Below are 16,768 nucleotides of genomic sequence, written 5' to 3' on the forward strand. Positions count from 1 at the left end.
AATTATTAGAATCATAGAATGGCCTGGGTTGAAAAAGACCAGAATGCTCATCTAGTTCCACTCCCCCTGCTATGTGCAGGGCCGCCAGCCACCAGACCAGGCTGTCCAGAGTCACATGCAGCCTGGCCTTGAATGCCTCCAGGGATGGGGCATCCACAGCCTCCTTGGGCAAACCAAATTATTAGCAGTCAAGCTACAAATAGCTTATACAGTTAACCAATCTAATCATATTTAGTTCTCACATATTCCATTTAAGCTAGATCAAATGAAATGAGTGTATTAAGATGATCCTTAGGGTCCCTTCCAACCCAAGCCATTCTATAATTCTATGTGCCAAAAGCAGTAAGATGGTACTGAACTGCTGCATTTTAAAAAAGTGGTAGTGACTGCTGAAGAGTTCCATGTACATCTGAGACTTGCCTTCTCTGAGCTTTGTGCTTGACTCCTAGCAACTACCATTTTCTAAGTGTAAGGCCCTTGTCATTTTAGAGAGTAGGACTGCTCCCACAATGTTCTTTCTGACTTCAGAGCTAAAGCCACATAATGGTGAAACATCTTTGATGTTGTCAATGTGCAGCAGTTATTATAGCTGTTATTGGAAAAATGGTTGAGTTAATTGTTTGCCATCTTTTAGAACTTGTTCTTTGGCTATGAACTCCTGAATAGTAGGAACCTGGTAATTAAAAATATACCAAAAAAGTTTTTACTTTACCAAAGGATGAACTTCTGTTAAATGCCTGTAACAATTTCTAAGTTTTGACATTTTACTTTCCTAATATGGAATTTCTTTGTACACTAGCAGGAAAAAAGAAATTGATTACTTTGAATACTCGAAGAAGTATTACTGAAAGCCTGCAATTGAACTCCGAATTATACTTACTATTGAAAGGGATACACATCATCACAATTTCAGAAGCAGCTTCAAAACAATCTTCAGAGCCAGGAAACCAGAGTATTATGAAGTACAGAGCTACTCATTCCTTGAGCTCAAGTAGTGCCAGCCCAAACACCAGTCCTGCTATTAACCACAAACCGAGCACGCAGAACTAACTGTAACCAAATGTCTTCTGCTGCTGTCATCTCTCATTGTACAGGTACAGGAGGATTTGAGGAATCTAGTGATAAACCAATACAGCCCAAGTCCATCTTAAGTTTAAGAGTTGATGAGCACTTGTATGCACCTAAAAAGCAACGAGTCTCGTAAGTAGCGTCCTGCCATTTGAGCACTCATGTCTTTCAAAAAATCACACACTAAATGAAATTCTATCAGGCTCCTTAGCTACATTGCTGAAGTTAAGCCTCAAGCCAGTCACTGTCCCTGGCAGTGTTCAAGAGGTGTCTGGATGAGGAGCTACAAGATACGGTTTAGTAGCTTGTGACAGCAAAGCTAATGGGAGGACGATTGGACTAGATCATCTTGTAGGTCCTTTCCAACCTTGTGATTCTATGACTCTAAGATGGATGAAGAATCAGCATCACTGACAATTACCTTATCTTTGTATCAATATTCTGAATATGGGAATTGAATCCATCCTTGGAAGCTCACTGATGACAGGAGGAAGGTGCTGTTCACTTTGTAGGGATGACAGACCTTGTGGGTGGGGGAGGGTCTAGGTACATGGGAGCATCAGACAATCATCAACAACATGCAGTTCAACAAAGGTAAATGTGGGTAAATGGGGAACTGGGGGGAGAATGGAACAAGAGTCCTTCCAGCAAGCAAAGCTAACTATTAAGCCAGTCAGGTGCTGGGTGTATTCGATTCCATCCTTCTAGCCGAATTAGATGTCCACATAACACAGGATGGGTTCAGCTGGGACCTATGGCAGTGCCAGAATACTGTATGAACCACAGCTGAGTTCTGGTCTCAGGTCTGGCATAGAGCAGAAGAGAAGTACAGTATGATTGAAAAATAATTAGCCACCTACTCCACATTACAAGCTGTAAAGCCAATAACCCAAACAGGTGAAGTTACAATTAAAACGACCTCACAAATTCAGGAGCAGGTGAAAGATCTGACCCACCTTCCTAAGACAGGGGTGGCCCAAGCGCACACAGTAGCACAGTGGGTCACCTATCAGCCAGAGGAGTGTTCTGTCTTTTTCACCACTGAAAGAAGAGCTCCAGAAGATCCTAGGCTCAGCGATGTATCAAAGCAGTGCACCAGAAGAGACACTGGTTGCTCCTGGAGAAGGGTTACCTTCAGGAAGGGAAATATCGCTGGGAACAGGCTGAGAGACCTTCAGCTTGGAGAGGAGAAGGCCCCATAGGAGACCTTTATAGCAGCCTTCCAGTACCTGAAGGGGGCTTATGGAAAAGCTCGGGAAGGACTTCTTATAAGGGCAGGTAGTGACAGGATGAGGGGAAATGGTTTTAAACTGGATGACGGTAGACTTACACTAGATATTAGGAAGAAGTTACTTACTGTGAGGGTGGTGAGACACTGGAACAGGTTGCCCAGTGAGGCTGTGAACGCCGCCTCCCTGGAAGCATTCAAGGTGAGGCTGGATGGGGGTGTGAGCAACCTGGTGTGGAGGGAGGTGTCCCTGCCTATAGCAGGAGGGAACTAGAAGATCCTAAAGGTCCCTTCCAACCCAAACCATTTTATGATTCTATGTCTATGAAACAAGAAAGACAAGAGTTCATTTCACAAGTAGATTCCACCAAAATCTGCAATGGAAGATAGTTGATAGAGAAACATTTTCCTAAAAAGGCAAAACAAAAATGCCTTGGTTTGCCAGTAATGCTTCCCAATGGACATGTCATTTACTCAAAATTTTACCTGTATAAAATAGCCAGATAATCTCCCATCTTCAGATTATACAGGCTGAATGACTTCTGTTGAATTCTTGACCGGTTAAGAAAAATGCATCACAACTAACACAACTTTAACAACCCAGGAATATTCATAAGGCAAGATTAATAATGAGATTATATCTTCATTAGATAAGCCAGCATGTTTAGAGAAGCTGGGGATAGGAGAAGAGTCTTTCCAGGCAAAAATCACAAGACTGCCTGCACCCGGAAGGAAAGAAGGCTGGTTGTCATAGATGACTGTATGTCGGCCTGACCCTGTTCGCAGGGAGGTGTGCTGCCTCCCGAGGGCACTTATCAGGGATATTTCTAGGAAACTTCCTAGCCTGATTTGCCCCTCTGATTATTATATTATCCCTTATTGGTAGTTCAGGCTGGCAGCGATGAAGTCGCTGAGAAAAGCCTGAAGCCTATCAAAAAAGATTCCAGGGGACTGGGGCGGGTAGTTGATGGAATGGGCATGCAGGTGTTTTTTTCTTCTATCCCTTCAGTGGTGGGAAGGATACAGAGAGGATAAAAAAAAAAAAAACACCTCACAGGCTTAGAGGTTGGTGCAAGCACAAGAATTTTGTGCTTTTTTAACCATGGAACAATTTGCTTGGCACCAGGCATGATGCTTGCAGATGGAACTCACGTGTCTCCAAGGGTATAAAAGGATCCTAATCCAGCAACTGGTGGGACTCATTGAAAGGTCTTTAAACTGGTTATGAAGGGGACAAATTGAGATCCAGGAGGCTCCTGGAATCCATTGATGATAACCTTCTGGTTCAGGTATTGCACAGACCGACCAGAGGTGAAGTGTTGCTGGACCTACTGCTCACCAATGTGGAGGAGATCATTAAAGGTGCTAAGGTTGGAAGCAGCCTGGGCTGCAGTGACCATGCCCTGCTTGAGTTTGTGATCTTGGGGAGTGTGGGCCTGGCAAAAAGAGTGGTCAGGACCCTGAACTTCAGAAGAACAAACTTTATTTGTTGGCTGAGATCTCCTGGGATGCTTTCCTTAGAGACAAAGATGCTGAGCAAAGCTGGCTACTCTTCAAGGATGTCTTTCTGAGAGCACAAAAGCTGTCTGTCCCTCTGAATAAGAAAGTGGGCAGAGGAGGCAGGAAACCAGCGTGGCTTAGCAAGGACTGCTGGGCAAACTGAGAGCAAAGAAAGGTACATACAGGCTTTGGAAACAAAGGTGTGTCACCTGGGAAGAATACAGGGATGCTGTCCAGACTTGCAGATGTGGATCAGGAAAGTCACGGCACAGGCAGAACTGAACTTGGGATACTAAAAACAGTAAGAAGACATTCTACAGGTACATTGGCCAGACAAGACAGGCCAAAGTGAGTGTACCTCCTTTGATAAACATAAAGGGAAAGCAGGTTTCAGCAGGAGGGCTCCCGTCTCCCTGGGGAGCCTACTCCAATGTTTAACCACCCTTTCTGTAAAAAAGTATTTCCTAACGTCCAACCTAAACTTACCTTGGTGCAACTTGAGGCCATTTCCCCTCGCCTTGTCACCTGTCACCAGCGAGAAGAGACCTGCCCTGCTCTCACTGTAAGCACCTTTCAGGTAATGGATGAGAGTAATAAGGTCTCCCCTCACACGCCTCTTCCCCAGACTAAACAGCCCCAACTCCCTCAGCCCCTCCTCATAGGGCTGATTTTCCAAGCCCTTCACTAGCTTTATCGCCCTTCTCTGGACCTACTCCAATACCTCCACATCCTTTTTGTACTGAGGTGCCCAAAACTGAACACAGTACTCAAGGTGAGGCCTCACTAGTGCCGAGTACAGGGCAGGATGACTTCCTTAGTCCTGCTCACCACACCATTCCTGATACAAGCCAGGATGCCATTGGCCTTCTTGGCCACGAGGGCACACTGCTGGCTCATGTTCAGCCAACTGTCCATCAGAACACCAAGGTCAATGGCTCTATGTCCAGGTGGAGGCTGGTAACAAGCGGTGTCCCGCAGGGCTCTGTCTTGGGACCGATGCTCTTTAACATCTTTATCAATGACATTGATGATGGAATTGAATACACCGTCAGCAAGTTTGCTGATGACACCAAGCTGAGTGGTGTGGTTGACACGGTGGAAGGAAGGGATGCCATTCAGAGGGACCTCAACAGACTTGAATGGTGGGCCCAGGTGAACCTGATAAGGTTCTACACAGCACAGTGCAAGGTTTTGCACTTGGGCCGGAGGAATCCCAGGCATATATACAGCCTAGGAGGATTACTCCTTGACAGCAGCCCTGCAGAGAAGGACCTGGGGGTCCTAGTGGATGAAAAACTGAACATGAGCCAGCAGTGCGTGCTCATGCAGCTTGAAATGCAAATGGTATCCTGGGTTCCATCACAGGAGGGGTGATCAGCACGGACAGGGAGGTGATTGTCCCTCTCTACTCGGTCCTTGTGAGGCCACAGCTAGAGAACCGCGTTCAGGTCTGGGGCCTCCAACACAAAGACAGAGAGCTGTTGGAGAGGCTCCAGAGGAGGGCCACAAAGATGATCAGAGGGCTGGAGCACTTCTCCTATGAAGACAGACTGGGGGAGCTGGGCTGTGGGCAAACCTCATTGTGGCTTTCCAGTATTTCAAAGGAGTTCAGAAACATGAGGGAAATCAACTTTATACACAGGTAAGTAGTGATAGGACCAAGCGGAATGGCTTTATTCTAAAGGAGGGGAGATTCAGACTAGATGTTAGGAGGAAGTTTGTTACTGAGAGAGTGGTGAGGTGCTGGAACAGCTGCCCAGAGAGGCTGTGGATGCCCCGTCCATCCCTGGAGGTGCTTAAGGCCAGATTGGATGGGGCCCTGGGCAGCCTGATCTAGTATTAGATCTGGAGGTTGGTGGCCCTGCATGCAGCACGGGGGTTGGAGCTTGAGCTCCCTTTCAACCTAAGTTATTATATGATTTTATGATATTATGAATTTGCCTTTAAGTACGAATCTAGCAGATTACCTGAAGATTACTTTCCCAGGAGGAGGAGATATCTTATTCAAGGTCACAGCTAAAAAGCTTTTACCTTGGGAACAGAAAGAGAAAGGCAAGGGGACAGCACAACAAGACATCAGAGGGACAGTGAGTTCTTGGAACAGTAATATTAGCCAAAATTTAAAAAAAAAAAAAAAATTAAAAAAAAAGTCTTTCATGCCTGGTTGGCAAATAAGAAGTTAGCGCAGCAGCAAAAGATAGTTCCACAGTAATTCATATTTGATGAAAGAGAACACAAATGACTAATAGGTCTGCCAAAACCTCTGAGGGCTGTGTTTTATCTCCCCTTTAGGTTAAACTAGCTTTGAAATGATTACAAGTGTCTGGAACATTAGCAGAGTTCAAGTATAACGGCAAGGTAACCACTGAAAATAAATCTACAGTTACCAACATAGCACAGATGAGTACAGTGTAATATTATTTATTTCACATTCAGCAATCACTCATAAATAGTCCATATCCTGAAAATACGTTTTTAGCATTCTAGTAGTAATTACAGCTTCACAGATAGGAGTTACCTGCTGTTGAAAGCACAGCACTGGGATAACTCATAATGAAGTCCCTGCTATTAGGATAGGATGGTTTGGTTGGAAGGGGCCTACAAAGATCAAGTTCAACTACCTGACTTGATGGTTACTTTGGGATAACCAAAGCATATCCTCGAGGGCATTATCCAACTACTTCCTGAACACTGACATACATGGGGCATCAACCACTTTGAGAGAAAGCCTGTTAATCTCCCAGAGTGGAGTCTACCTGTCCAACTCACAGATGGACAATTTGTTTGGAAGGATGCTGTGAGGAATGTGGTGAGGAATCCACCAAATTCCCTTCATCCTGTGAGCAGGAGATTAAATTACTAGAAGACTTTTCCTTCATGAATCCATGTTTCTCGTTCTGAGATACAACCCACACACTGGAATATAAAGTGATCCTAAAAAGGAACATTTTAACAACCAAAAGTCACTTAAAATACAACAGAAAAATCTCACTGAATGTTGTCTACACAGAAAAATATCTAGGAGAGGAAAGTACAGAATCTGCCCCCTGTTAGCACAGCATGCTCCAGGATGACAGGAGACCAGGTTACACTGAAAACCCTGCTCACTTCATGATGTAATTTCTTGCTCTCTTTACTCCCCAGCCTTCTGCACATCTCCAATTAATTTTTGCAAGGTATCTGGTGTCATTCATCATTCTGAAGCTTTGCACAGCAGCATGCCAAGTTGCTTACAGATATGATTTAAGCACTTCCTCACAACTTTATCTGAATTTGGGGTGGCAGAGATTGACTAAGTCAGACTGCTGTCAAGGTTTATTATTACTCAACACTTGCATACAAAAATAAAATATTTGGTTGGATCAGTGAAAGATAACACATTATAATCAGTATTTCTCCACAACTACTTTTATGCCTTCTAAGTGAAGTCTAACATTATTATTAATTCTTCGTAACTGTAGGCTTAAACTTAAAACATACAACATAACCTTCGTAAACGTAACTCCTGAGTACTAACACATTCTATTTAATTCTACAGCTAACTGAAAACATGCTTTGCAGCCATTTCCCTATTTTTCTATCTATCAAGCTCTTGGTAGAGTTACTTAACGCTGTATCATGATTTGGTTCCCCACATATTCAGCCATACACTGCATAAGATACTTAACCCAATCAATTTTATTTGGCATTAAAAGAGTTAAGAGTTTTCCAATGGCTAGTTTTTAACATGTCAGTTGAAGAATGATATAGCATGACAAATTAAACTTAGAGACCTCAGGCCTTATGAAGACATGTCTCTATTTAAGTCTGTATTAATTTAACTAACTTCAGCTACCCATAAACCTGAGCCCTGTGATTACTTCTTTCCAACTTCTAACAAGTATCACTTAATCCAAAAATCACAAAAAAATCCTGCCTGTATTAAAGAGTAATTTGGAGAACCTACAGCTTTTCACAGAACAGTCACTTCCCTCCTCTCAGTACAAACCATCTCTTCCCAGTACTCTTTGTTGTTTCCAAAACCAACCCACCACCTTTTCCTTCTTTAAAAGAAATACATCAACATGAAGTCCTACCTCAAGATCTCTAATCATTTCACATTTCATAAGCTTACAGTAAACAAAACACCTCAAACATCTTTCCAACTGCTCCTTTTCCCACTTTTCTCTCACTCCCTAGGACTTCTGTTTCTTATGTTTCCTCAGTAATCTCACCGTCCAAACTACCTTTTGTTAAAAACCTTACAAATCAGTAGAACTGTACCACCACCAAAAGCTTTGTTAGAAAGCAAGCAGAAGTAGGTACTGATGCAGTACATGGAAAACATGACGTTTTATGAAATTCAAGTAAGTACAGATGTAGAAGGAATATCACAAAATTAACTGGTCGTTAGTTGGACCAAGAAAGAAAAGAAGACAGCACATGTAATTGGAAAAGAAATTATAACCAAATCAAATTGAGGAAGACATGAATTATTGGTCCTGGGGTGGTCAAATCACAGACTAAGACCTCTGCTAATCTAAAACACTGATTTAGATCTTTCAGGTGGCAAAAATGTAATGGATAATGGGAAACTTCAATTTCACTACAAATACCACTGATTAAAGAACATTACTAAAAAAAACCCTAAAACACTGTGATAAAATTGTTAATGATAAAAAATTACTCCAGGCTCAAAGCCACTGAGACTCCTACACACTATCTGAGCCATTCCGCAGCTGTGCCAATTAACACAATTCTGAGGTAGAACTGGGTTAATAGAACATATGTCAGGAAACTGAAACAGGGTTGTACGCCAACTTTTTGGAAGTACTGTTCTTTGCTCTGAGAGGCAAAGCTTAACCACTCTGCTTTCAGCATACGAAACCCAGATTTCTGCTGTCTTAATGCAAAGCAAGCCAGGAGCAGTAGACAAATCAGGTAATCAGATATCTCAGAAACCATGGTGTCAGGCAAGATGTGATCAGCTAATTTCGAACCTCTCCACAAGGTGGCTAGGGAAAACTCATCTAAACAAGGAAAAAAAATTAAGCAGCAGAAAATCTAAGGGAACAGAGAAGCAGCATTCTTTATGCTGCCCTACATTTTAAGATTTAGGTTACATTATTGCATTTTTAGTTGAGAAAAACCCTACAGCCTAATACCCTATGATAGAAAAACTAGGAGACAGCTGGATTCTAATGCAATCTACGTGGGACATGCTTTCTTAAAATTATGCTCCAGGAATACAGAAAGTCACCTCAGTGAGGCACTCCTGAATGCCTTGATTTTGAAAAAGATGATTCAATCAAAACCATCCTAAAAAATGTGCCATTAGCACATTTTTTTCTGCTCCTTTTTTTTTCCTCCAAAGCAATTTAAACAAGTTAATTCTGCAGTCTCGTACAGCGCTTAAGCTAAGTGAGTTCTTGAATAAGCAGGTTACCTAGACAGGAAATTACAAAACACCTTCAGAAATCATACGGTATCACAGCAGACTTCTAGAGCAGACATCTGAATAGAATTGTTCCAACACCCATGCATAAAACCCAGCACTGCCTCTAAGGGTAACCGTAAGACATGGGGTCAGAATATTCACGCAGAAAAGAGGAACAATGGTGGTTTACCCTGCATTCTAGCTTTAAATGTTACTTCAAAAAATGTGTGAAAGTGTTACACTTTCCTAAGTTATATGCAAGAGCTCAGAGCTTGAATTATTTCTGCAAATAAATTTAAGGGTTGAAAGTAAAAAAACATAAAATCGCTATCAACAGAAAGGTGAGGAGCACTTTCCTAAGACACTGTTCTTCATATCAGAACTGTCCACCACCAACTATTCACCATAAAGGTTTCTCTAAAACACAACCCAGCATTGGGCTGAAATGCACTGTGACCTGCAGCAAAGAAACAAACTGCTACTACAATTAGCACATCAACCTGAAGAAAGTGTTTACTGTATTCGTCCCACCTTCTCTTCTGAAGAGAGACCAATGTCTAACAGACTCCATAGAAAACATCTTTTAAGTCAGACCACAGAATCTCCTCCATACAGCAGTATCCAAGAGTTTTCAAGGGGCATAAAAAGGTCTTCAACAGCGCATTTGCACACACCAGGAGAAACAGAAAGCTTGGTTTTCAATGCCTAACATAGTACAGATTTCCTCAAAATTTAAACTGCGTGAAAAAGCCTCCAGGAGTAAACAGCACAGCAAGACTGGAGGCTTTTGTGGATTTATTTGTTTTTTAAAATAAAGTCTAGCTGACTGGAGGCTGCCCCCCGCTAACTTGAGGAAATCAACAACATAACAAAACTAGGAAAATTATATAAAGACTACTAGAGAACATAAAAGCCCTGAGCAGTTAGTGGACTCCATTTTGCATAAGCACAAAAAGGGAATGATACTTTTGTCTACGTTGTTACGAAGAATCACATGGATCACCACTTCAAGATCATAAGAACAAGAGAAAATATCAGTTAATTCAACAACTGATACAAAAGCGGTCAGGGATGCCAATTTCTTTTTGTGATCACTAACTCCTGTAAAGTAGAACTAAACCATAACCTAGGATTATTGCCTCTGTTCTCTCATCTGAGAACAGAACATTCTAAAGCACTTACTTTTCTCTCATCTACTTACAGCATCTCATTGTCAGTTCCACCTAATATTGATTCTCTCTTTATTTTCTGTCATAGTAATAGCAATCAAATGAAAGAGCAGGAGTGATGATTAGTGAGTCGTCTTTTTAATGGATCTGGCCAACCTGTATTCAGGAATAACTCTACTCGTTACTAAAGTTATCTTAATGTCTTAAATGCAGTTCTCATACTAAAGGAAATAACCTAAAAAATAAAAGTTACCATTTCATATAAAGTAATAAAAAATGTTTTACATTTCTTTCTTGTTCCACAAAAATAGCCATGTTTCACTACCAGTTAGATGCTATGCCAATCAAACAAATATTACCAGACTCATCTACTCTATCTAAAGAAGAGTTTTCAAAGATTTAACATGAGGGACTCTCTTACCTTGAATGAGCGGTATGTACCGTGCTAACAGCTTCGCTCTTTTCTTTTCATAGCCCTTCTGAGTGATATCTCCTAAAGAAACAAAGAAATAAATTCATATTGTGTGGAACAGCATTGATATCATCACTCTCATTTTCGTAATAGGTGTAAATTAACTCATTAGCTTTGAATAAATCAGATTAGCAATCAAGATCCCCATGTCAGAGAAACAGTTCACAGCCATATACCTACCCACTCAATGCTATCTGCCCATAAGTGAATACAAGTGTCATAAATCTTACAGCTATGTAACAGAGAAAGAGTTGTTCTATCTGCAGCACCTGTGCTAAACCTGATTCTGGAGGTACCTTCCATGATGCAGCAAGCAGCCTAAGAGATTTACAGAGTTACGTAAACCACCAAAGACAACTAATCTGACTCTGTGGGCTTCCACTACATCAGAAACTCTTGCTTCACTAAGGCCTGGGCAAATGGGCTCTGGCATCCCTGGGGACGGCCTTTGGAAATCCTAGGTTTCTTCCCACTCTGCTTTCAAATTCTAGAAGACATTAAACCACTACTATCATCTGTTTTCATTCACTGTTTCGGTGTGGTATTGAGCCATCCACCCATTTTGTGGGTTGCACAGTTAGAACACGACAGTGTATGGCCTAGAACAAAAGGAAGATTTCTACATAAACCTCAAATAAGTTTGAGACCAGAATCTGGTGCTCCTGTAATTCCACTGACAGAACAAAAAGCCTTCATGTAAAACCAGCAGCAAGCTTAACAAGATCTTTTCCTTTTCAAGCTAATGAGCTTCACCCATTTCTAGATTACAGCACAGAAACCAAAAACAAGCTTAAAACCACTTTCATCTCTCAGAATTCACATTTCCATAAAGGCATGCAGAACTGAGAATTCCTTCATTTTTTGGATACCATACAAAAAAAGATCTTACTCTGTATTTCAAACGTTCCTCAGGTGTGTTTTAAAACACGACTTTGGTTGGTTTTAAATACTGTCCCCAGCAGTATGTGCTCTAACACATCTCAGCATCTGCCCTCCTCCTGCCCTGGCACACACACTGAGAGCAGAAACAAAGTCACTCCATTCTACCAGTCCCAGCAGTTAAGTGAACGCATATCATTTGACACTGTGCAAAAAACAGTCAATGACAGACTGAAGTTATTGCTCCAAAAAAGAAAAAGGTAAATCCCAGAATGCTTTCATCTCTGTAGATATTTCAAACTATAACCAAGCAAAATGTATCTGCTTTCACTCAGAAACCTCCAACTCTGTACACAGAACAGAAATGCTCTGGCTATCATTTTTGCTAAGTAGAAAAGATTTTAACAGAAGAAATATATAGAAACATAACCGTGTATTTGATATTATGTCTCACTGTGCAATTATATAAAAATATGACACACAAACTAAGCAAAACCACAAATGCACAGACGTGACTGGGTACAGCTGATTAAAATTCCACTGTATGCTCTTTAAATAAATCATTTCTACAGTTAAATAAAGAGGATACCAAAAAAAGATTTTCATTTTCCACATTAGTTGGAAAAAAGGTCAAGCAACACAAGCAGGAAGAACAGTCCATCTTAAAACAGCAGTAATTTGGACAACTACAGCAACCTCAGCAAATTCTCTAAGTGACAAATGCTGCACATGATACAAATCTGCCATACCGTAACTTCAGCGAGGACAGCAATTTTCACCACTCCATAAAGATTCAATCCTTAAATCAAACTCCCACAGATCAACTATCTTGCCAGGAATCATCCAGCCGAAGAGGCATGTTGTTGTAGAAGCAGCAGCTCAAAAGACAGCATTGAAAATTAGTCTCATTTAATTTAGAATCAAAAACTTTTGCAAATTCGTTGATGTTACTGGATAAAAAGGATGTTGAATCTACACACTTTCCTTGAATCAGGTTAGGAAGAGTCTAAAGCCAAAAGCATCTCGCAGACTTTTGCAGCCCCAACCAGCAGGTCAGAGAAGCATACCGTGGATTTCTTTGTTCCTCTCTGGGTGAATCCTTCCAGACAATTGCTCCCACCCCCACCTCCACAGTGGGATTTAATCCAGCATTGTGGTTTCTTTGTAATCCCTCGTCCCTTCCAGAAACAGACCCTGAGCCACATCTGGTACACCAGGCCACAGCTGCTGCCATTTAGCCACACTTTCTCCCTAGTTATCAAATGACACAAAAGCAATCTGAGATTTCTCTGCCTCAGCAAAGCAGCTGAGAACTGTGCAAAGCTGGACACCAGTTTGGACGGGCTGAGCTGTCAGTTCTCTGCTTGGAAAACCTAACACACTTGAAAATATGACAGAAAATGAATCCAGATAAAGATGGCAGCTTTGGGGACTGACTGACATGTACTGGTGTGCTGGTGGGGGTGGGAAAACCGCTTCAGTGGATCCACATTCTACCTTTTAGACATGCTTAGCAAATACTTGTGAAATGAAGCAACTTAGTGTTTTATTTTACATCACTTGCAGAATTATAAAGGGAATATCACATCGTTGCATGATTTTACCTTACTTCACAGTAAAACAAACACAAAAAAGAAATAATTATTCTGACATCTATGATTTTTGTCCACTGTAAAAGCAAGAAGAATCAAGGCATTTCTAAGAACTATGAAGAGGATCAACCATGGAGAAAGCTGGTAACACAGTGTCACAGCTGGGAAGTCAACGTTGATACAAAGACTGCTGACAACAGAACCACAAATGGATGATTCATCTTCTGTGCTAATACCTGTCGCTTCAGAGCTTTGCTATCTGAGCACCAAAGCAGCAGAGACCATCAGCTTCTATGCCATATTATGGACATGCATTGCATGCTTGGGCATTCCTGATACAGCTTCAGAGAAAGAGGACCAGAAATTGTTCCCAGCATCAACAAAGAGAAAGTTTCTTACAGAAACTTACTATTTGAAGGCTTGACCTGGATGCAGGCAAGTAATACCTAACAATCGATGCAGCAAACCTGTAACGATTTTGACCAAACTTTCTCAATAAAAATCCCTATTACAAAATGTTGAAAACAAGATTCTCTCAAACACAGCTCTCACAGCTGCAGTAAGCAGAGACTGAAAAAAAAAAAAATCCACCCTCCTAGGATAAGAACATTTCTTGTCTTTTCTGCAAGATGCATTTACAGTAGATCAGCAGATTTCAGAAAGCCCTTGCTGATGGATATTAACATATGAAAGAAGGAGAGAGGATGACAGTTGGATTACGGTAAACCTGTTTGTTCACCAAAGGCAACACCTTTTGCAGTAGACATCTGTGATTCCTGAAACCTGAACAAAATGGAAGTTTACCATTGGGCTTTTTTTTCCTAGTAGCTTAATTAATAATCAACAACATATTGATAAACAATCAAGACTTCTCTCAGCCATCTGCAAACAAGTAGTCTATTACGTAAGCTTTATATTTTTAGCAACTCTATTTTTCCAGTTTACTTGTTAATCTTCTATTCTTCTCCTAAAATTGTATAATAAAACATATTTCCATCACTAGTGAACTTTGTATGAAAAAAAATGATTCCAGAGAGACTCACGGTAGTGGAATTTTTTGTTTGTTGAGCTGTAAGTAAATCTTTTTCCAATTGCTCTCCCATAAAATTCAAATATTGCAATCACTGCTACAAAGAATCATTTCTAACATGTCAAGTAATTTGAAGTGTGTTCTGGTACGCAGTTGCCAGTGAAGTCACAGTTTTTTCTCCAACACGCAACACATCATCATTCCAAAACTCACACCATTTCAGTTACAGCAATAGCTAAGCTTATACTCACATTTTCTTTGAAAAGCACTGAAAAGTTTAGTCACAGAAAGATCAGATGAAGCTTTATAACAATACATCTTCAGATCTAAAAATCTGCAAAATATTCTAACATCAGTCTTCCTCCTGAACCAGTATTTTCTGAAGAAAAGGCTGCAGACTGATGCTTTAGCTTAGTTTGCATAGGATGAGCTCAGTGGTGTGGAAAATCTTGAATACAATCTCTCATATTAGACAAACCCACCAAAAATGTAAATAACTGATTAAATCTGATCCTTCCACATAGTGATTCTGACTAACCTGTAAGATCTTATTTTAAACATTTGGAAAGCACTGAGAACTTCACTGAAAATGCATATCATAATTGAAGTGGCAATGCTAAGTCACGGCCTGAAGCAGTGATTGAGCACCTGTTGGGAAGGCAGGGCCAACCCAGGGGAGCTCAGCTGCATGCAATGCAGCAGAGTGACTGGAAGCGATGGAGTCAGGATCCACCCCTTCCCAGACCTCATTTAAGGGTTGGCAGGGGAGGTGAAGGTATATCATCTGGAGATCCTTGCATACCTGAGGACTTTATGGGGCTTCTGAAGATAAGCAGTTTCTTTCTCTTCTTTCTGTGCCTACTGCTATCATGTCTAAGGAGGTCCGTGTTTCCTGTAGCCTAGGATCTTGCTTCTCTGCCATCTTGTTTTGCTTTCTATTGTGTTACTATAATTAATACCCAATTTGCAGCAAGAACTTAATCCCTCTCATTAAACTTACTCTAGAGTAGTCTGCACGTAAAGGTAGTAGCATAGAGATATACAGCTACTTAAATTATGATTGAAGTCTTTGAACACAAATTATCTCTCTGAAACATTAAGTTCTAGAAGCTAAGGAAGATCTTGACTACTCAAGTGCATGCACCCATAAAAGAAAGTTACATAACTCTAGCTGCATGTTGCTAACAGAAGATCAAGCTTTGCACTCTGTGCACAGTTACACAGTACAACTACTTGATTTACAATACCATTATTAAAAGTGTGCTTCATCTTAGCCTGTTTGGAGCTTTGTTATTGACAAAGCACTAGAAAATTCCATCCTGACACGTCCATATACCACCACTTCAATACCAAAACTTAAAAGCAGTTTCCAGAGACTTTACTTGAAATTCATACATGAGGAAAAAAAGAAATGGTCAATTAAATACATTTCAGTCATCCCTGCTGTACTGTGTAAATTTTCCAGCTTATTCTGCTCAGCACAAATCCACACTTGCAAGAAATACATGTACCAAAAAGAATAGGAAAGCTGCTCTCCACAGAATGTTGAGCCTGGCTTTAAGTCATTACTTACTTCCTCTGCCAAGAGAGGGCATTTCACAGGGAAGAAAAATGCTGAATGACTGGATAACAAAAGTTACCCTGCAAGATACCAGGCTCAGTGAACTCATGTAACTAATTGTTCTTCTATGGCTCTAGTAAATCCTTAAGCTCACTCCTCCAGGATAATGGAAAAGCACAAACTGCCACTTTCCTTCCATCCCATAAAGGCTCCACAAAATTTAGGAACAGATCAACAGGTGTCAACTACAAATATGCCTCTGTAGGCATACCAGCCTGATACTGGCTTCATTATTAAAAATCTAGTCCTGTTTTAGATAAGCCGAGATGCTTCCCTTCAATGAAACATGCTCTCTTCCACTACTGCAGCAGAGGAAGAAACAAGTTATGGAAACACCTTCATTAAGTTCCTGATATTTTTCAAACCTTGCAACCCCTACAACATCACAAAGCATTTTCAAGTATGAAAACGCTTTCTGAATCACTCAATTGGTGTGTTCTGTTACGTCAGCTAAAATCTTTACCCAGAGCTCATAAACACCATTTCTGAAACCAGATCCAGCTTTCCTCTCACACTATGACACAAACCCTGAGAGGCACTGTCTCCTTTAACAAGCTGAGAGGCTGTATGCATCAGGGGAAGTGGTGAAGAGTTGGCACATCAGATTGCACTGTTTGCTTTCCACAAAAGTCTGAAAAAGAAGCTGAAAAAGCAAATTAGGATTGGTCAGGCAGACCAACAAAAGGTGTTTTAAAACCTGAGCTAGAAGTATTTTTCTAATACAGGTGAAAAGTGCTCTCTGCACACTGCAGAGATTAAATGTTCAGACATCTTGTTTGCGACTTCCAAGATG

General features: G+C 41.0%; 1 protein-coding gene across 2 annotated transcripts in view; it reads right to left on the bottom strand.

The window, feature by feature from the left end:
• Window positions 1–16,768, bottom strand: part of DIP2A (DIP2 acetate--CoA ligase A) — a 104,623-nt gene that overhangs the window by 68,609 nt on the left and 19,246 nt on the right. For both annotated transcript variants that reach the window (XM_090144580.1, XM_090144579.1), the window contains exon 2: window positions 10,803–10,874. In XM_090144580.1, the coding sequence (XP_090000706.1) occupies window positions 10,803–10,874 (72 nt within the window). The remainder of the gene's footprint in view (window positions 1–10,802; window positions 10,875–16,768) is intronic.

This window comes from Phasianus colchicus, chromosome 7, assembly GCF_987193195.1.
Source record: "Phasianus colchicus chromosome 7, bPhaCol1.hap1.1, whole genome shotgun sequence".
In the NCBI taxonomy this organism is placed as follows: domain Eukaryota; kingdom Metazoa; phylum Chordata; class Aves; order Galliformes; family Phasianidae; genus Phasianus; species Phasianus colchicus.